Source organism: Myotis nattereri (genome assembly GCF_964212035.1).
Source record: "Myotis nattereri genome assembly, chromosome: 8".
In the NCBI taxonomy this organism is placed as follows: domain Eukaryota; kingdom Metazoa; phylum Chordata; class Mammalia; order Chiroptera; family Vespertilionidae; genus Myotis; species Myotis nattereri.
The window spans coordinates 71,730,830-71,753,462 of NC_138083.1; the positions used below are offsets into that span (position 1 = coordinate 71,730,830).

At 45.0% G+C, this 22,633-nt stretch overlaps 1 protein-coding gene across 9 annotated transcripts in view; it reads left to right on the forward strand.

The window, feature by feature from the left end:
• The window catches only part of PTPRT (protein tyrosine phosphatase receptor type T), a 943,168-nt gene that overhangs the window by 610,935 nt on the left and 309,600 nt on the right, over positions 1-22,633 (forward strand). For all 9 annotated transcript variants that reach the window (XM_081096943.1, XM_081096945.1, XM_081096948.1 and 6 more), the window contains exon 9: positions 4,329-4,438. In XM_081096943.1, the coding sequence (XP_080953069.1) occupies positions 4,329-4,438 (110 nt within the window). The remainder of the gene's footprint in view (positions 1-4,328; positions 4,439-22,633) is intronic.

Genomic DNA, 22,633 nt, shown 5'->3' on the forward strand with positions numbered 1-22,633 from the left:
CTATCCATTGTGCCAAACCGGCTAGAGCTAGACTCTTCTTAATGAGTAGACTGCATCTCTGTGCTCATTTCACTTTCTACCTTTTCAAACTTCTCCAAATTCTTCAAGGATCTCCTCTTTTCACTATACATTTGGTTGATGGTTTCACCTTCTCTTTTCAAGAAAATGGGGCCAATAGGACACTTCAATTTCCCCTCCTCTAAGCGGCTGCATAGTCTCTTTCTCTTCTCTTACCTCACCGAGGGAAGGGTGCTTTCTTTCCTCCCACCCTGCTTCTGCCTTTTCCGGACCCACGAATGTCAGTTACTTCCTCTCTCTTTCCCACCCTTCCACCTCTTACTTCCATTCTGGATTTTTTCTGGTTGCCCTTAATTATGCCATGACCTTTCCTGTGTTTGGAAGGGGGCGCTACTTTGGCTCCATATCTCGTCCCTGCCACTTCTTGCATTCTCCTCCCAATCACATCCGAAATAGTTCACTTGTCTCAGCACAATCCCTCACCTTCCACTCCCTTCTCCACCCACTACAGGATGGCTTGGAACACCAGCATTCATCCTAAATTACTCTTGCTTGGGTCATGAGTAATCTTAGAGACACTGAATCCACTTGGAAAATATGAGGTTGCATCCTACTTGACTACTTAGCCACACCTGTCACTCTTTTGTTGTTGTTGTTAATCCTCACTTGAGGATATTTTTTCCATTGAGTTTTAGAGAGAGTAGACGGGGGAGGGGAGAGAGAGAGAGAGAGAGAGAGAGAGAGAGAGAGAGAGAGAGAGAGAAAGAAGAGAAGAGAAGAGGAGAGGAGAGGAGAGGAGAGGAGAGGAGAGGAGAGGAGAGGAGAGGAGAGGAGGAAGAAGAAAAAAAGAAAGAAAGAAAGAGAGAGGGAGGGAGGGAGGGAGGGAGGGAAGGAAGGAAGGAAGGAAGGAAGGAAGGAAGGAAGGAAGGAAGGAAGGAAGGAAGAAAGGAAGAAAGAAAAAGAAACAGGTGGTCTCCCTGCATGGGGATCAAGCCTGCAACCTGTAATCTAGTACATACCCCTGACCAAAATCAAATCTGGGACCCTTCAGTCTTCGGGCTGATGACCTGTCCATTGAGCCAAACTGGCTAGGGCCACACCTGTCACTCTTCACCAGCCCTTCTGGGTCCTCCCTTTGCTGCTGAGATGACAGCTCACCTTCCTGGTTTTCCCTTGCCTCTCTGAACACAGCCTCTATTTTTCAGTGTCTTTGTTTTCTTCCTATTTGTTAATATTGGAGTTCCTCTGGGCTTAGTCCTAGACCTACTTTTTTTTGTTGCCCTCTACATTCTTACTACAATATCTATTCCCTGCCCATGGTTTTAATTTCTAAACATTGGTCCCAGTCTCATATATCCAACACCGCAACTCAAAATTGCCGCAAGGGCACATACACGCCTCCAAAGAAGTGTGGCCCGATCCTGGGGATCACCTGCCTGCCTGCGTGATCACCCCTAACTGCCTCTGCCTGCTGGCCTGATCGCCCCTCACTGCCCCCCCCACCCCCCGCTGGCCTGGTCACCCCTAACTGCCTCCCCTAACTACCTCAGCCTGCTGGCCTGATCGCCCAACTGCGCGCCCCCCCCCCCCCCAATGGCCTGGTTGCCCTCAAATGCCCACCTGCGGCTGCTTTCCCAAACTAACTCTCCTCTGAGCTTCTTCTCTATGAACAACACTCTGATCCACTCCAGTTGTATAAAGCAGAAGAGCTGGGTCTTCCTTAACACCTCTCTCCAGCTCTTCACCCTTATCCATCACCACCAATTCATATTAGTTCAGCACCCCCAAATCTCCTGCACGTCCTCTGTATACCATCACCCTGGTCCAAGCTACCATATCTGCCCCCTCCCCAAGATGGTTTTTCTCCTCCTGCTCTTGCCCTCCCAAAGGTATCCACCCCACTCAATACACACCCTCCCCGCCTTTGCCCTAGTAACTTCTACTTACCCATTGACTTGAATTTATTTTCACATATTATCCTGATTTGCCAGACTGGTTTTTCTCTGCTTGTTATAATTCTCCTGACACCTGCACTTTATCTCCAAGTCCTGATAACAATTTTAAGAATTTAATTGTGAGTGTAATTATTTATTTAACGTCTGTCTCCCTTTTCAGAACACAAGCTTTAGCAAGGATTTGACTCTATCTTTCTTAGCCATTGGTGTATCCCTAGTGGACCACCGCCATCCCCTTGGTCATATTAAAGAGTCAGTAAATATTTGTGGAAAGGATGAATGGTTAAGGAAAAGCAATAAGAGATCTGACTACTCCGAAGCTTCTACATACCTAAAAGATTTTAAAAGCAAATGAGAAACTGACAAAAATATTTGTAACTTATGCAAAACAGCTTATGTTCTTAAAAACAGATTATAATTACCAGCTCATAAAACAATGATGAACAAAAATGAAGAGCCATACAGGGAAATGAGCACAGGGTATGGAGAGGATGTTCATGAAAGAATCAATGCAAATGGCCAATTAAGCTGAAAAACAAATCCACTCTCTCCAGTATTCTAAAAAAAGATACACACACAAACACTTATTTTTTTAAATAGTCAGTGGTGGCAGAGGTTGAAAATCGGCATATTTTTCTGTTGGGGATCCCAGAGTTGTACCAACTTTCTGGTAATATGGTAATATATATCAAAAGCCTTTAAAATAAAATGGTTCATCTATGTTGGCTCAATAGATTGATTTCCAAAAATGTGTCTTAGGGACATCAGAGTTTCATGCAAATACCTATAAGAATGTTCATCACAGTGTTGCTTATAATCATAAAGAATTTAAGCCAAATGTAATGCCCGTAATAAAGGGCTGGTGGCTGGAATGGGGCCTGTCCTTCCCTAGGCAGCCATTAAAACACATGGCCCCAAAGAACATGTAAAGGTTTTTTTAAGTGTGACTTGTTTAGCTATAAAAAAGGATCACAACACGAAATGCACAGTAGGAGTTTAATTTTTAAATAAATAGGTATATGCATAGGCATAAAAATATCTCCAGTTCTGGGGAATAGGAGTGATTTTGTTCTTTTCTTCTTTAAATCTTTTTGTATATTCTTAATAGTCAACAGATCCTGCGTATCGTGTCCATAATGAGAAAAACTAAATATATTTTAATTTAACAATAGGGAACTGATTGCAACATATGGCCAAGGCTCTATCTAGAGAGGCGAGCGTGGTGATTAAGAGTATATGCTTTGAAACTCACAGTTAGGTATTCAGTTCCCTCATTATAATTTAAGAGCCATATGACCTTGAGCGAGTTACTTGATTCTCTTAGCTTCAGTTCCCTTCTCAGCGCAAAAGAGCTAATCAGTACTGGGCAGAGCTGGTTTGGGGCTTCAATGAAATAATGTATGTAAAATTCTGATCAAAGAGTAAGCGCTTCATAAAAGTACCTGCTTTTATAAGGCCACCATATAAATAGGTCCTGTAATGCTTTACATGAATTCAAGATTCCCTTGGGGGTTATAAAGAAGTTCGGGGAATTATTTATTTTGTGGTTCAGCATCTTGCAGGCTGTCACACGATGCTGGGGTCCAGCAGGAGGATGCTGGCTGGGAGACGGACCTGGGTACCAAGCAGCCTAGGAAAGGTTTTGCTCATTAGGGCAAACTGCTGGCATAGGTCATTTATTCCCCTAGTTACCCAACCAGCAAATGGTTATCAAGCATCTCCCGTGTTCCAGACATTGGAGGCTCAGCAGCGAGACGGCATCGCTGCCTCCCCGGAGCATGGCGAGCTCCTTCTAATTGGATTGAGACTTCAGGGCACATAGTTCCCGATGGATTCAGCTGAGGAAGCACTTCCTGTAGCTGGAGAAAACTGGGCAAGGTTTGGCAAGTGAAGCTCACTTTGCATTCTGCAAATACCAGTCCTAAGGCACGAGTCTAGCCCCAGAATCCCACATGCTGGCAGGACTGGGGGGACCTGCAGATGTCCTCCAACCCTGGTCAGGTTTAGTTCAAGACCAGACTTGCTCGGTCTGCAGGTCAAAAGCCATCGGGCTTCCTAGAGGAGGGTGAAAAAACTATGGCCTGTGGGTCCGCTCCAGCCCATTGCCTGTTTTTAGAAATAAAAGTTTTGTTGAAATGAAGCCATGCCCGTTTATTGATGGATTGTCTTAGGCTGTTTTTGTGCTACAAACACAAAGTGGAGTAGTTGCAACAGGGACCGTATGGCTCACAAAGCCTAAAATAATGATTATCTGACTCTTTACAGGAAAACTTGGCCAACGCCTGTTCCAGGTCAGTGAGGCGGGGGACATGAGACGGAAGGCGGCATCAAGCTCCTAACTTTTCCCTTCTGCAGTTCCAGGTGCTGTTCCTCTAGAGTCCATCCAAGGGGGGCCCTTTGAGGAGAAGATCTACATCCAGTGGAAACCTCCCAATGAGACCAATGGGGTCATCACGCTGTACGAGGTAAGGAGGCCCCTTTGGCTGTATCTCTTGTCAGGCTCCTTTCTATGGACTTCAGCCTGAGGCTGGCGAACACCTGCTCTGTTCAGAGCTCCACTGAGGGCATAAAGGGGAGTGAGACACAATCACCGACACGGTGGAAGGAAAATGAGGGCATACTGTTGTGCTGTCATGATAGCCCCGATGACCAAGCAAATGGGCATGCGATGCATTGAAGAGATTCTCGATCGCTTCAGCAGAGGTTTCAGGACGCAGGGAGCTGGGCTGTCCTGGCACGGCCAAGAGGACCCAGGCCTGGCAAGCAGTGGTTACGATTCATCCACAATGCTCGCATGATGCCCATCCTACCCACACCAGTCCCTGGGCTTCCAAAAGAATCCCAGCGTCACTCCCTTCCCTGGGGGCACATGATTCTTGAGCTGTAACGTTGCTCTGGGGACCAGGCATTCTTTATTGTCCTCCAAGTGATGCTGTCCCGGGATTAGCAGGACCTTATATCAGAGACGGAGCAGATCCTCCTCAGGCAGGAAGGACTCAAGCCAACGCAATGCAGCTTCCTAAATACTTTCAGAATTAGAATGAGCTATATAGAAGTTCACTGCAAAACAAGAACAAACTAAACTTTGATAAGGCTGATAGAGCTCATTTCTAGTATTGGACTATGGCCAGGATTCATCCTCCGCCACTTACTTGCTATGTAACCTTGGGTTTATCCGGTAGCCTTTCATTTATATTTATAAGCATATATAAATATATGTTTAGTACTCTGGCATTTAGAAATCTCATTAATAAATGTTAGCTCTTATCATTGCATAAAAATGAGAAAATTGAGACTCAGAGTGGTGAAGTGAAAAGACCAAAGTCACATGATGGCAAATTCATGGATCCTGAATTCAAGTGCAAGTGTCTTGCCCGTTAGTCAGCGTTGTCCGTGGACCAGTCGCATCAGCAGTGCCTGGGGGCTGGTTAGACATACTTCATGTGAGGCTTCACCAGAGCTCCCAAATCAGAGTCTCTGTTCTCACAAGATGCCTGTTTGTGATTCACGTGGGCATTGGAGTTCGAGAAGCACTGCTGTAGACCAGGAGTCTTTAGAGGGTTTTGACACTTGATTAAGGAGTGTGTCCTCCTGAGAAGAGAGATGGGGAGTCTCCCCCTCCCCCCTACCACCACCACCATGCTGGGCTCAACCTAATTCTGCTCCAGACAGGAAGCGGGAGCCTTTGCTTTTAAAGACATTTATAACAGAGTATATGTTTATGAGGCAATTTCCAAATTTAATTAGATGAAACCAATTTGATTTTTAAAATTAGGTTCTTGTTGTAATTGTAGAGAGAAATCCATAAATTAAAAATCACCCTCTCTGGCCTCAAAAAGTATATTTTGTGACAAAGAAAAATAGGATAACACAAATGAAAGAGAAATTCAAGATTGTCTCCCTCTTCTTAAGTTCAACCTTGAACTCAGCAAAGTCAAAAGCCAAAAATGGAGAGGTATAGGTGGGTTGTAATGGTCTAATACTATAAATATTATTAAGCAGTGCAGGTCCAAGCACTATGTATTGTGTTAAGATTACATTTTCTTCTCTATGACTCTAACTTTCAACCCCTCTGGGTCTGTCCTTGGACAGTTTTGCGCCCCCCCCCCCCCCCCATAAAATGAGTGGCTTTGATTCTGTTGCATTCTATCTCTGGGCTTCAGTCTTCTCATTGTCATATGAAAGTGTCAGACTGGTCCAGTCTCCAACTGGGCAAGAATCAAGAGAAAAATAAATGTATGTCAAACCAACAAAACCAAAGGTTTAAAACTCATTTTGGAGTCGCTCTACTGTTGGAATCTTGCCTGTGGCCCGTCACTGAAAGCAAAGAGGTGATGACACTTGGAGAAAAATGGCTAGTGCAAAGACCCTGGGGTAGAAATGGCTTTGGCATGTTTGACAAATAGGAGGTCAGAGTGACTGAAGCTTTGTGAGCGTGAAGGACAGTGATAAGACCATGGGTGGGCAGGGGCAGAGTGTGTGCTTTATCCAGAGAAGAATAAAGAGCCCTGGGAATCATATTTATATTCTTAAACAATTACCTGGCTGGTGTGTGGCTAACTGGCTGTGGGTACATCAGCATCTTGGGAACATCTGAAGAGTGTGCCAGGAGGCGAGGACATTTCCATCATCTATGAAATTGCAATGAGAGCTCGGCTTTTTATTGGAAGACCTTGTGCCCAGATAGAGATGTGGAAACTTTGTCACATCTGCCTCATTCCTGCTGTAACTCAGGTTAGGAATCTGACCATGGTCTCCGATCTCCAGGGACCTATACTTTAGTGGGAGACGCAGAATGCTCTTCTCGATCACAGAGTGGTAGGCGGTGCAGATTTAGGTCACGTCAAAGGCCTCATGTCCACAGATGGGCATCAGACATGCAGAATCTCAGGCCCCAGCCCAGTCCCCCTGAACCAGAGTCTGTGTTTTAACAAGATCTTCTGGTGATTCATGTGCACATTGAAGTGTGAGAAGCACTGGTCCAAGAGACATTCTAAAACTTCATTGTCTGGATCTGGAAAGTTCCGCCTGCTGAAAGCAGTGCAGTCCTTGGATGAATAATGTGGCCATTGAACGATCTGAGTGATGTCCCTGCTCACATGGGGCCCACAAGCCGAGTATTTTCACCAGGAGTGGAATCAGGCCGTTCCCACAGACCCCGCCAGAGCCGTGCTTGGGTTTGAGTGGATCTCAGTGTGCCCCAGGCGGGACAAGTGTGTGAAGAGAGTGGGTATGGCTTTTCCCGCTCTGACTGCTCTTGTGAACAGCACAGCTCCCCACAAATAGGCCATCAACCCTGCAGACAGGCACTTACAGCCTGGATGCGGACGTGGGGGACACGGCCCAGCCAAACAGTTGTTTAATGACTCCTCAATAAAATCACTCCCAGACAAGCTGTTCAGAGTTCATGAAAAACAGTAATCAATATGTGTCTGAATTCAATTAATTGTGCTCATCTCTATCCAAAAATAAAAATCACGCAGTGTGAGGGAATTGGGCCAGAAGATGTTACACCAGCAACGGGGTTAACGAAGTGTGAAAATATTTAAAATTCAGACATGGGAAGCGTCCCTCTAAGCTTTTCTGTTTAGCAGTCAAAATCACCAAGTTTCTAATTACAGTGTATAAATCTGAGAAGCTTAAAGGGAATGAGCAGGCCCTAATGAGTCAGGAATGGGTGTCTTGATTATGCTAGAGTTGATTGACATTTATCTGGTGAGCTATTCTAGGCGCCTGGCGTTCAGAATTGAATAAAACACACACTCTGCCTCAATAACATAAGGCGGCGTTCCTGTGTGGGAGTGCCTTTAAAAGGTACGATGGGGTCGGGGGGTGGTCAATATTTTTGCAGCATGCAGATGGTGAGCGAGTGTACTGGGAGTGCATGGCAGGAGGGCTGGGCGCGAGTTCTGAGACAGAGGAGTTCTACCAGGGACTGGAGCAGTCACACACTGATGGAGAGAGGGACCAGTGGCACACAGGAGCTCAGCAGCAAACTCTCAAAGAGAGAGGCCCATAGGCGGTACTGGCTCAGGTTGGATGTCAGACACACCTTCCTCCTGTCCTTGGACTCAGCCGCTATGGCCACTCAGAGCTCACTGACCCCAGACATGCTCATGGCTCTGGTCCATAGAGCAGCAATGGGATGAGGGGTTGGGGGAGGGGGGGGGGAGGCGGGGGGGAAGTGGTCCTGATGGGCAAGAGGTAGTGCAGGCAGGAAATGACTAATACAGCCCAAAGCAAGAATTTGCATAAATCAAACTGGATCTACATTAATTAGGATACACAATTTGCATAATGCAGGCTGCTATTGGGTATAACTTGAGCCAGGCTGGTAACTAGGATAAAAGCTCTTGTTTCTTTTGAATTGTTTAAGCCAGAAATGTGGGAATTCTCTGTTTCCCTCACCACTTGCCACAACATCGAATGCTCTAGAAAGTTTGATTTACTGCTGCCAAAGAAGACACGAGTTAGATCGCATGGCCGCATCTGAGCACTCATCTCTTACCGGGACCATTTCAGGACCTCACTGCCCACCCCCCACTGATGCTTCCCCTAGTCCACTTCTCCCCCTTCAGCCAGACCCAACACCCTAAATGTAAATCTAATCCGGGCACTTCCCTGCTTTGGCTTCATCTTAACTCTAGGGCTCTGAAGGACCTGGCCCCTGCTGGCCTCACTAATGTCCTGTCCTGCCCTTCCCCCCATTGCTGTGTGTGTAGCAGCCCCTGCAGCCTTCTAGCATTTTCTCAAGCTCACCCAGTTCTTAGCAGCTCATAGGACTTTGTGGATTCAGTCCTTCTGCCTACAAGAGTTTTTACTTTATACTTCTCATTCTATGCCTCTCCTTCATATTCTGCGCCTCCAGGAGGCGTTCCCTGCCCACTCTCCACGTCACCCGGCATTCCGTACCATCTTCACACTCTGCTCTGGTTCTGTTGTTGTGCTTCAGTATCATCCAGCCTCCTCCTGGACGTTTAGCCCATCATGGGCCATGTGACTATTATTCTGTGTTGACTTAGTGGTGCCACAGTGCTCCGATATGAGGTTAAACATTGTTCTGAATGTTTCTGTGATGCTGTTTTTGGATGAGATGGCATTTAAGTGGACTCTAAGTAAAGCAGATCAACCTCCTTAATGTGGGTGGGCCTCATCCAATCAGTTGAAGGTCAGAATAGAACACAAGACTGAGCTCCCCTGAGCAAGAGGGAATTCTACCTGCAGATGAGCCTCAGACGTAAACTGTGACGTTAGCGCTTCCCTGTTTCCCCAGCCTGAAAGCCTTTGGCCTTGAACTTAATACTTGCCATATTTGTTCTTTCTTTTTAGTAGCGTATCCTGAGGAGGTAAGAGAGGAGCTTTCACATGTGCTCAGTTAATATTCCTTGGCTGACTATGTGGATTCATGCTTCAGCTTAACAAGGAGTAATGGTGAAAGTTGTGTTCTAACCAGTTTAGTAGTTCTACAGCCCGGTGGAGATTGGAATCATACCTTGGGAGCCTCCCAAATGTAGATAAATATATAGGTACGTCGATACATAAATGGATGATGGATGCATGCCTGGGCCTCATTGCAGTCCAAATGAATCTGAATCCCTGGGGGGTGGGAGGGTTCTATCCATGTGGGGTTTTTATTAGTTCCTTGGGTAATTCTAACATACATCCAGAGTTGGGAGGAAGTAAAATGAATTCACTTAATCTCTTTTGCTACGTTATCCTAGCCAAATGCCCCCTAAATAAACAGGCGACCCTGTCTTCATTCTCACTCTGCCAGAGTCCAACTCTGTCAGATAGGACACTACAGGCAACTCACTCAAGCACAGGTGGGTGCTAGGTGCTGGTTTTTAAAGGTTCAAGTTCAAGAGGCGTTGGCTATTTCTCCTCAAGGTTGCTAACCAGATAGTTTGTGGAGTAAATGGAGACACACAGGGCCGTATCATTCTGTCAGTTTCCCTTTGCATTTTGCTAATGGCATCTTGCAACGCTGATGCTGAGCCCACCACAGACCTTACCTTATAGATCTGTTCCCTTTTCCTGTGTCGTAGAAATCAGTTCTGTTGTTTATTTGTGAGATTAAAAAAGGCATATGCACACACAAAATGTAATAGATTTTGCCCAGAGGCCCCCCCTAAATCTTAAGAGTCAGGGCCCTGGGATGTCTAGGAGCTGTTTTTCCTAATCTTCAGCCCATCACTCAATCTCCATAGGATGTTTCTCGTCCAGAGACCTGAAAAATGCAGGCATCCCCGAGTAGATGCCAGACTCGGGTCCACTGGGCTGACAGACAGGTTGACAGGTGTTTCAATAGGAATGGCCTGAGGTTGAAAAGAATGATTTCTGGCACTGGGCGTCTGCAAGGACGGGGAGTTGTGTGCTGAAGTAAGTTGCATTTATGTAAGTGAGACTATTACAGCTGTCTGTCATCCACTGGAGGAATATCAAGAATGCCTATATGTTTGCCTCTGGGTGGTTTTGGGTTTTTTTCCCTTTTGCTATTACAACCTGTTTGCGATGGAGCCAGGTAACTTGACAGTAGGAATCAACAGATGCATAACGCTCGTTACCCAAAGAACAGCAAATCACGTTCTCCTGGCAAGGAGACATTCCTTGCACGAAGCATTAATCATTCAGCTCGACTACAGGAAAACAGCAGAGGTTGCTGCATGGCAAGTACTCCTGCAGGGTGCGCATGTGGATAAGTAGGTTTGTCTTGCTGTGTGTGGTGCATAAACATGTATGTTTGTGAGTTTATGTACTTGTACACTGGCACGTATATGCACATGTGCATTTATGGGCCTGAGGCAGGCATGGGTGAATCATTCATGATTGGGCTGTACCCACATTCTCAATTGCATCTTCGGAATTGCTCTATTTCTTTGGAGAGTTAACGATAGGGGGTGTCATAGACACCACACTATGTCTGTTTTCTCCTAGACTGGAGGAGCCAGGTCACCTCACATCCATGACATAGATTCAAATGTCACAGGAGAACTCCCTGTACCTTCAATAGGCTCCCAGCTGTTTCTCGTGAACTTCTATCATAATTATCTGTTAGAACTTTTGATAAAGGAAAATTTTGCATTAAAAAACATCTGTAGTTTGCCCTGGCCAGTATGCTCAATGATTAGAGTGTCAGCCCACACACTGAAGGATTTAGGTTCGATTTCTGGTCACGGGCACGTACCTGGGTTGCAGGTTCGATCCCTGGCCCAGTCAGGGTACATGTGGGACACAACCAAGCAATGTCTCTCTCCCATTGATGTTGCTTTCTTTCTCCCCTACTCCCTTCCTTCCTCCCATTCTAAAAAAAATAAATAAATGGAAAAATATCCTCAGGTGAGGATTAACAATAATAATAATAATAATAATAATAATAATAATAATCTGCAGGCTAAATTTATTCCTGGGCATGTACAGTTTTCCTAGGAGAGTGGAGGGAAGGAAACGAAAAGGTAGTTCTGCGTCTGGCACAGCCTGGGTTCTCCTCACATTCCTTGCAGGGGGGGAAACTATGTTTGGGGCACTGTGCACCCAGCAGGCTTTGGAGAGAAACAGCCCACACATCTGAGTGGAACCCTCTCTCTGGCTGTGTGTGGTCCTTTCACTGAGCTCTGTCCCGAGGCGGTGTATAAGCTGCCAAGGGTCTCTAAACATCATAAGTTGTTCCCCTTTCATCTCAGCTGTTTTACCTGAGTCACAGACTCCTGTTGGAATTCCTCCAGGACTGGGCAAGGCAGCATGGACCTGCCGCTTTCAGCCGGCCAGCCCTTCTATATGTATTTTGGTCAAAAGAGCTCTGTGTTTGGGACCTAAATGAAGGGTGTTTGCGAGTATTCACCCACCATGGGGCACTGGGAGCCTTTACTGGGATGTCTCTGGAGACTGGAATTCAAATTTCTGATTCAGAGATTATGCTCTCATCAGACAAAGGAGATGGCAGATGGCATTCCCTCCTCTCCCACTGAGTCAATGGTCCTTTATTTGACTACCTAAAATTTACCCAAGTACAGGGTGTTGGCCTACATAATTATGGACTCAATGCATGCATACATACTTAAATGCATATGCATGCCACTACATACATACATACATACACACATACATACCTACAAACCAGTTCTTCTTCAGAGGCCTTCAAAACATACGTCATAAAAATCATCATTGCTTTCCTGGTCTCCCTTTTATTCCATGCATATGTTTAGTGCACATGTGTCATTACAAATCAAATCATGAAGTGTGCAAGGAGGAAATTGATTATTGACATTTGGTTTTCCATAGTGATCCCCTTTCCGTACCTGGGCCTTGTTTTCTACACCAGTGACCTGGAAGAATTGGACCAGGTAGATTCAAAGGCTCCTTCCTCCTCTGACCTACCACTCAGGTGCCCCAATTGGAATTGATCTTACTCCTAGTTTCATGAAACACTTTCCTCATTGGTTTGTCTGTGGCCTTCTTTTGTATGTATTTATTCATTTTTGTAACAACACACCAACTACCGGGACAACCAGCACTTTTTGCAGTAGCTTGTATCTGTTTATGAGGTCCTCCAATCTCACCCTCCTGACTCCTCCTGCTATCCTGAATCATGTACATAATTCCTTTTTATGTAGTTTTACTACCTATATGCATTCCTTAAGGGCATACTGTTTTGTTTTATCAGTCTTTTAACTTTAATAAAGGATTCTGAGTTGTATATAATCTTTTGGCACATCTTAATTCCATATTTTGTGCTAACAGTCATTCCTATCCGCGAGTGCTGCTGCAGTGCATTCATCTTGACTGCTGTATAGTATTCCGTCCTGCGAAGACATTAGAACACATTTATACATTATTCTTTGATAGGTGTCTGGGGTTGCTTCCAGTATATTGCCTTTATCAACAGTGATGATATAAGCATCTTTGTACATACCTTCTATTGCATCTGTGCAAAATAGTTTCTTGAGTTTATATCGAGAAACTAGGTATATGGTCAATGAATGTTGAACTTCACAAAAAGGAAAAAAAAAAAAAAGAGCCAAGCTATTTTCCAAACTATTCTCACCAATTTACACTTATGCCAGCAAAGTATAAGAGCTTTAATGATTCCAAATTCTCTCCAGTATCTGGTATTGTCAGCATTCTTCCTTTTGGCTACTTAAATCGGTATACAATGGCATCTCCTCATTGTCTTGCTCTGTATCACCTCAGTCATTCAGCAAGGCTGAATATATTGTAGTATATTAGTTCCTCATTTATATTTCCTTTTCTGTGGGATGTCCATTCGTGTCTTTTGCCCATTTTTCTATGGGATTATTTGTCCTATTTTTATTGATATTAGTAGTTCTTTATGTATTTTGAATACTGTTTTGTGAGTTACATATGTAACTTGCCATTTTTACTTTCTTTAAGAGATTATTTGATGACAAAAGCCCTCGGTTATAATATGGAAAATTTTATCAGTCTTTGCATATATAGTGAGCACGTTGTATTCTTAAGCTGTTCCCCAAACCAAGGTAAGAAAGACCATTTCCTAGAGTGCTACTAAAAAATGTACAGTTTTGCTAAGTTTAAATCCCTAACCTATCTGCTCTTAATTAATGTGAAAGGAGTGAGAATGGGGTACAACATTCGTTTTTTCCTATGTGGATAAATACCTTTCTCAGGCCCTTTTAAGAATAGTCCCTCTTTTCCCTTGATCTGCCAGCCATATCTGACCTGTGCTCAAATTCCTCATATGCATTCATTCATTTCTGCGCTCTCCATCCCACTGGCTACCATGCATTACAGCCACATACAGTCATCACAGTTGTAGCTCCCCCTTACACCTGATCTCTACCAAAGCAGACCCCTCCTCCTCCTCCTTCTTCAGAAACATCGTGGCTATTCTTGCCCATGGCTCTTTGATTTAGAATCCACTTATCACGTTTAATGCAAATCCCTGTTGTAGTTTTGATTAGAATTGCATTGAATGCGTAGAACAACATGGGGGGTAACTGACATCTTTACACAATTAAATCTCTCTCTCTTAAATCTCTCTCTCTCTATTTATTTAACTTCTTTATAATGTTTCCCAGAGTTTTAGTACCTAACTTATGGAGAGATTGCATTTGACATAAAATCCAAACTGCTAACTTAGGTCCAAAAGACCTTGCATCTTGCATTCTCTTTTTCTCTCTAGTCTCAAGGACCTTCTTCTATATCCTTCCATGTGCCCAGGGCCCTCCTGCCTCAGGCTCCTTGTGCATGGAGTTCTTAGGTACCTGAAAGCTCTTCCACCTCGTCTTCCATAGCCAACTCATTCACATACTGCAGGCGCCAACAGGCGTGCTACCTCCTCAGAAAGGCCCTCCCCAGCGGTCGCAAAGGAGACTCCAGCCACTCACCACTATTCTCTATCACTGCTTTCATTTCCTGAATAATATGCATCACAATTACTAATTATTACATACAGGGTGGGCAAAAGGAGGCTTACAGTTGTGAGTATGTAAAACATGGAGTTTATTCTTTGATTAGTATTCATTTATTAATTTTTGCATTATTTATTTAATTTTTTTAAAAAAATTTGCATTATTTATTATTATTAATAACCCACTTTTGCCCACTCCTGTATTTATTTATGAGTGCATCTCCCTGTATGGTAGGTGCTATGAAGGCAGGACCCACATCTATATTACTCACCATTGGAGAACCCAGTGTCTGGAAAACAGAAGCTCAGTTCATTTATTTATTTTTTACTTTTTAAGCTTTATTTCATTGTTTTAAGTATTACATATAGTATTACATATGTCTCCCTTTTCCCCCATTGGCCTCCTCCCAGCCACCCCCACCTCCCAGGAGATGCCCTCACCCCCAGTGTCTGTGTCCATTGGTTATGCTGATATGCATGCATACAAGTCCTTTGGTTGATCCCTTACCTCCCCGCTTCACCCCCCGCCTGACTTCCCACTGAAGTTTAACAGTTTGTTCGATGCTTCTTTGTCTCTGTATCTGTTTTTGTTCATCAGTTTATAATGTTCATTATATTCCACAAATGAGTGAGATCATGTGATATTTATCTTTCTCTGATTGGCTTATTTCGCTTAGCATAATGCTCTCCAGTTCCATCCATGCGATTACAAATGGTAAGAATCCCTTCTTTTTTACAGCAGCATAATATTCCATTGTGTAGATGTACCACAGTTTTTTAATCCACTCATCTGCTGATGGGCACCTAGGTTGTTTCCAAATCTTAGCTATGGTGCATTGTGGTGCTATGAACATAGGGGTGCATATATCCTTTCTGATTGGTGTTTCTAGTTTCTTGGGATATATTCATAAAAGTGGGATTACTGGGTCAAATGAGAGTTCCATTTTTAGTTTTTTGAGAAAACTCCATACTGTTTTCCACAGTGGCTGTACCAGTCATTTGTTGATTTGTTGATGATAGCCATTATGACAGGTGTGAGATGGCATCTCATTGTCATTTTAATTTGCATCTCTTGGATGATTAGCAACTTTGAGCATGCTTTCATATGTTCCTCGGCCTTCTGTATTGTCAACTTTCGAAAGGTGTCTGTTTAAGTCCTTTGCCCATTTTTTGATTGGGTTGTTTATCTTCTTTTTGTTAAGATGTATGAGTTCCCTATAGATGTTGGAGATTAGGCCCTTATCGGATATAACATTGGCCAATATGTTCTCCCTATTTTTTTTTAATGAATGAAGATTGAGAGGTTCCATTCGATCTGATGTACAATGATAGTCAGAAATAACTCTCAGCTTCAGTTAGCCCACAGATATGACAGATACAACCATATAAAAACATAAGATTATATCCTAAGTCCTTTAATAATCTATAATAGTCTACCTGAGGTTCCAGTGACCACTGAGCTTACATTTAATTCACAGAACCCAATCACTAATAGGTACACTTATCAAGGTTAGGGATCTGTTTTTCCCAAGTACCTAAAACAGGACCTGGCATTAAGCACTACTCAGTATATATCTGCTTAATGAATAAACCTGGATTCCAACCTTGAATCAAAATTAAGGCAACAGCTACAACAGATATTTAAATATTCTTTATGACTGCTTGATTTTTTAAAAAATAATTTATCCTGTGTGAATGTTAGTGGCATCACAACAACATTATACGGTGCCAGGAAGATGGGGAGTGGAAAGTAACCCCTATCTTACTCCCTCACACTTCAACAGCTTCCATGGATTTATTTTTTTCTAGTCCTTGTGCATTTACTAGTACATCTTGTGCATGATTATGGCCATATTGCAAAATTTGAATGTTCACTATGTTGAACATTTTCCCATTTCAATGTGATCTACGTAACTTCTTCATTTCCTGGTCCTCTGATCCCCAGGCACACAGGCCATACTTTGCTTCCCAATCATTCTGTTTTGGAGTGCGTTGATTTTCCTAGATGTAAGACAGAAGTTTAGGGTAAAAGGGTGGCCTGGGTCTCTCTAAATATCTGGTTAGCAAAGTTTGACCATCTGCTCTCCTTTTCCTTTTCAGCAGATTTGTCAATAGCAAGCAGAGGGGTTTGCATGCCTTCCACTGGTCACAGAACTTCGCTCAAAATACTGTATCTCTCTGTTCAGCAGGAATAGACCTAAGGGAGGGGCACAGAACAATATGTCCAAATTTGGATGGAAATCTATAAACCCAGAGTTAGAAGTGGTGGTCATATTTTCCTCCTTGTATTAAAGTTTGAGTCTCAGTTTGCTTATTTGCTAACAAGTGGAGATCAATGTGGAGCACATGTGTGTTCCATGCCTGCCTAATACCAATCCCATGACAGATCAATAATCAATCAGGGCATGTCCTTTCACTGACCTCTGACATGGCCTTGGAATCTCTCTCATAGCATGCTTGGTGATCATTTCCAATCGAATGGAATGGGAATAGCATTCAGGATGAGGCCTACCTACCTTCCCAGCCTGTTTTCAGTGCACCGCTGTGGGGTGGGTGAAGCTCTGTATCAGTGGTTCTCAACCTTGGCTGCACATTAGAATCCCCTGGGAATCTTTTTTAAAATCCTGATTTCTGGGCCTCATCCTCCGGAAATTCTGTTTCTTTGTTATGGGGTGGGGCCACAACATTAGTAACAAAGAAACAGAATTTCCTGAGGATGAGGCCCAGAAATCAGGATTTTAAAAAAAGATTCCCAGGTGATTCTAATGTGCAGCCAAGGTTGAGAACCGATGCATTCACTCATAGCTTTGTCCTCCAGAAGCTGTTTTTACTGCACTTCCTTGTTTTGTTTTGTTCGTTTTTCTATACTTCGAGCATGTTTCAGTTTTAGATCTTTTTTACAATAGTTATATTCTTAACAAACTCTGTCGCAATGCCTGCTGGGACCTCAGCATTATGGACCAATCCTATATAATAAAAGCCCAGCGACCGAACGACAGAATGACCAGAACAACCGGTCGACCGGTCGCTATGATGTGCACTGATCACCCGGGGGCACCCTCAATGCAGGAGCTTTCCCCTGGTGGTCAGTGTGCTGACCGGGATGAGCGGCTGACCGGGATGAGCGGCTGCTCCCACTGCGAACCCCAGGCTGGCGGGCAGAAACCTGGGCTGCAATTGTCGCCTCCTCCCCCCAGGCTGCTCCTCCTCACTCCCTGCTGCCTCCTGCAGACTCCTGCAGTCTGCACAGCCCCACCGCCGCTGGACTCACAGAGCTGACTGACCCCGGAGGCTGGGGGCAGGTTCGTGGCCGCTGCGGGACTGAGGCCTACTCCACTACCTCTCAGTGCTGTTGTCCCTGGGCCCAGCTCAAACTGGGTCCCCTGGAGAGGTGAGTGCTCTGGCTCCACAGAAGATGCCGGACCAGGGAGCAGCCACTGAGAGGGCGGGTCCACAGCTGCTCAGCTTCCTGGGATGAGCAGCACTCCCACAGTGGGCCAATCCCCACAGGCCATGCCCCCGACCAGTGCACAAATCCTGTGCACTGGGCCTCTAGTAAGAAGATAAAACAGCTGGTCTCAGATTCTGGGGAAACTTCCCAGGTACTCCAGCCCCACTGGGCAGCTGTGTCCGGTTGACAGTAGATTGAAGCACAGTTCAGATATGTCTGTATCAAGCATGGCAAGTTAAGGGGACTAGAGATGTTGGAAATTAAGACAGACAGCAGGCATAGTTTCCTGAGGGTCCACCTGTCTCCAGGAAGACCCTCAGGAGTATGCAGAGGCGCAGAGAAATGCTCCGTCCTATGTAACCCGTTGGGTTCAGCAGCCTTCCAGGAGAAACTGTGTTAGGCACACCAGTGGCTGTGTTTTCCCCGGGCTCCTGAGTATCAAGACCTCACTAGCTGCAGCTGTTGCTATGCCCTTGGCCCAAAGTGAAGCTTGGACTTCAAAAGACCTACGGAGATTGTATCTAGGTAGGTGTGGGCAAGGTGGGTGTTGAGAATAGCCTTGGCCACTCCCTTCTCTCCAGCTGTTTGATCCCTGAACGAGATGGACTTGTGCTCTCCCTGGAGCCGTCAGGAACTGGCCCCAAGAGCCATGGTCTAGGACCCTAGTCCTGCCACTCCTAGCATCAGGCATGTTGTACTCGGTGAGGCTTAGCTGCTCTCTTTGTCCTTTCCCGCCTTCTGAGTAAATGTGCTATTGGCAATGCTGGAAGGCAGTTCTTTCTAATGACTGTGCTGTTACTTGGAGTAAGGGGCCAGTTCTGTGGAGGGAGGAAGATGCCATAGGTGAGAAAGTCTAACTAATCACCCATCGAGAGAGTTTTCGTGATTGTGACTGAAACACAGCAGCACCGCAGGAACACGGAGAGCGCACAGAGCCACGGGACCACAGAGCACGTGCAGGGCCCCAGGAACACGGAGCCTGGGTAGAGGTTTCAAGACAGTATTGGAACTGCCCTTCAGGATCATATAGTATATCACCAGCTCTATGCACTTCCCACCAACAAATGTCTGTAATTTCAGACTTCCCCAGGAATTTTTTATAACAATATTACAGAAAGTCTGGGTATAAGGGAAAAGCATCACCTATAAACTCTTCTCCTAGCACAATTATTCTGCCTTGTATTTTATCTCTGTTAATATGCATGCATCTTTCACCTAACTAATTACAATTACATAAAATTTGCTATCGTACTTTTTCATTAAGTGTTTTATCACAATCATGAAGCTTTTATAGCACCATGGAAACAGCTTATCTTTTTTAATGATGGCATAATTGTCCATTGAGTGTACATATACCCTAGTTTACTTATTCATTCCTCTATTGTGTTTCCATATTTCTGATAACTCTGTAATGAACCTCGTGCATATGGTGGCATTGTGTCCCGGTAGAAAGAATATGGCCTTCCGATCGGATGGACCTGGATTCAAATCCCAGTTCTAACACTAACTAGATGGAAAGCTCTTGGGCCAATTAACACTCTGAAACTGTTAAAAATTCATGTAAGAGAATTAGTATTCAAGCCTACAATTTAGGAGTATTGTAAGAATTAGATATACAGTAATTCCTCACTTAACATCATCAATAAGTTCTGCAGCTTTAAGCGAAATGCATTTGACAAAACCAATCTTGCCATAGGCTAAATGATAGGAACAAGAGTTAAGTTCCTATAGCATCTCATCAACATTATAAGATAGTGATACTGAACAAAACGATGTTATTTGAGGACCTGCAGTATGTTGCAGTCATAGCTACCTAGCAGCCATTCAATGTCATGGTTGTTTTACTTTCTCCTCTACTTGGTGTACTTGGTGTATTTCTATGTTAGAAATTCCCCCCCCCCCCCATGAAATTACAGGGTTGAAGAGTCATTCTTGTGACTCTCGATATATATTGACAGATTGTTCTCCAAGTGTGATCATGTGCTTTGAGCCCCGTGGTTTTTTAAATGCCAATCACTGTGTCTGGGAAGCAGGCCTTTGGCAGCTCACCAGAGATTTATGTCAGCTTTCATGATGCCCTCAGAGCAGGCGGATGTGTGAAGAGCTTATCACATGTTGGCAGATCCATTTACGCTCTCCAAGGACATGCCAGAAACACTCTTGCTTCAGCAACTCATTGCTCACTTCCCCTCCCCTAGGCCCTTTAAGTGCCTTGGCCTTCACTAATCTCCAAGAAGGTCCTGGGGACCCCATGGAACTCTGAGCTGGAGGACTCAAAGCAAGGTTCCCAGAGGCTCTGTCACCAGCGGACTGTGATACATCACCAGTCACACCTCCCACGGCCTCAATGAGCTCATCTGTGAAAGAGAAGGTTGAGGCATTTGGGCTCTGAAGCCAAACCACTAGGAGTGTGTTCTCCTGTCATCAGCATCCTCTGGGAGCTCTTCAGAAATGCACCATCTCAGGCTCCACCCCAGACCTGCTGAGGCAGGGTCGGCATTGTTATAGGGTCCCTAGGTGACCTCTCTGCACATTAAAGTTTGACACGCGCAGCATGAAATTACCTGTGGGCCAAGATTTTCTATCCTGTTGGGAACATCTGGGAGCCCCAATTTTAGAACCATGGTCTCCCTGCACTAGGTCTGCACCGAGTCAAGAATTCCCTAACCTGCATGAGGTTCCTCCCCTGCCCATCTGTGGACTAGATGCCACTTCTTATGGGTCAGGGTCATAGCAACCAATACTTTCTTCCCTGAGGGGCCAGAGCCATTTTGCTGAAACACAGGTCTTACTAATCACTTTACTCCCTAAATCCACCCCCAGATCCCAGTGTCTCTCAAGATAGAATCTGAATCATTTTGAAGTTGACCAGCAGGTTCCTCACTGAATGGCCTCCCCAGCATCCTCTCCTGTTTTTATTCCCGCCTCCCCAAATCCACAGGCTTTACTTGACATCCATACCACACTGTCCTTGTTCTCGTCTTCCCTTTCTCTAGGATGCTCTCCCAATGCCTCCCTTCTTAGAGTGAAGTCTGTGCGCCCCTCCGCACCTCAAGGGCTCGAGGACCCTTTCAGGGAGACTGTTTCTCTGAACCACCTGGAGGAGAGCTTCCTTCTTGTTATGTTACGATAGCACATACTGCCCTGTGCTCTGATTGCTTAATTTCTACATCTGTCTACAGTGAGGCTCAGAATTCTCAGACTTCCAAGAGCATATCTCATTCCCTGTTAAGATTCTAGGACCCGGCACATGGTAGGCCTCCATGGAGGGCAGTGGCGCGGACAACTTCCCTTCCACTCTCAGTCTCCCCACCCTTCTCTGCCTGCCCTCTGGCTCTGGAGATTGACTCTCAGACATCACTGAGGTGCCTTGCCTTTTTCGCTTCTGTTCAGCTGAAGGGCTCCCTGCAGCAGATAGAAGGTGGGGAGAAAGGAAAGGTCGTTATTGCTCAGCTCCCTCAGGGAAGGTCCAGGCTCCTCTCAAGGTGACCTTCTGAGTTCTGGGACCTGCTCCATCCTCCATCCATCTCTCCCGTACTGAACCTCCACCCTCTCCAACTCTGCCTCGTTTCCCTCACCCTGCCGACAGGGTCAACACTTCCTCCTTGAATTATCCATCGTTTCCTGCTGGGACCCCACTGAGACCCCTGTCACCATTGCCACGTACCATTCAGAGTGGACTTGATCTCAAACCCCAAAACTCCATCAAGCAAGGATGATCCCCATTAATATGGAGGCTTAGGGAGGCGATATAATTTGCCAAAGATTGCACAACTAGTAAGTAAAATCTGGATTCCTACCACGTTGGGTTATAAAACCTATCCACTTAACTAGTCAGCCATAGTGCTTCCTCCACAGGCACTCGATGATCATGGAATCGATCTGAACTCCCAGTCATGGTCAGTCCACCTGACTGGGATGATCAAGAGCTCGCAGATGGGAGTTAAAGAGGCAGCCTTGAGACAGAGAGGGAGGCAGAGGTCTGGAGCCAGCTAGAACTGTCTTCCCAGCTAGAACAGTCTTCCCAGCTAGAACTGTCAAGTCTTTGGAGTGCCTCTCAGTCAGAACAAGGGCCGGAGCAGGGAGAGAGCAGGTGGGAACACATGGGGGAGCTTCATGGTCCCCAGCAGAGGTGGTTTCATCGTCATGATTCTGTTTGCAAATCCCATTCAACCTGAATATCTCTGCAGCTGAGTGGACGCATTCAAAGTGCTGACCTCCCCTCTTATGCAGCTGAATGGCGTGCATGACCCGATGGCTTCGGGAGGGTTCTGACATGCGTTTCTGACACGAATATGCCCTGTCTGGTATGTCAGCATCAAAGGAAAATTGCAGGAGGCAAATTGGGTTAATATGTCTCAATAGTGGTAAAAAGTGTCCCATTTCAAATCAGTTTTGAGCCGGGCCAGTGTGACTCAGTGGTTGAGTGTCGACCCATGAACCAAGAGGTCACCAGTTCAGTTCCCAGTCAGGGCACATACCTAGGTTGTGGGCTACATCCCCAGTAGGGGGCATGCAGGAGGCAGCTGGTTGATGTTTCTCTGTCATCTTTGTTTCTATCTCTCCCTTCCTCTCCCTCTCTCTCCAAAATCAATAAAAAACAAACATTTTATTTTTCAAGTCAATTTTGAAAAAAACCAAACACTACTTTTCAAACATCTGCAGAGCAATGTCAAAATGGGCTGAGCTCCCTATAAACAACCATGGCAGTTTATGAAGTTTCACATTTTTAAATCAATTATTATCTTTAAATAACAAAGGAAACCTATCCTGGGCCATAGGATGATGGCTTCTATCATCAAGTGTGGACAGCAGTGCCCAGTG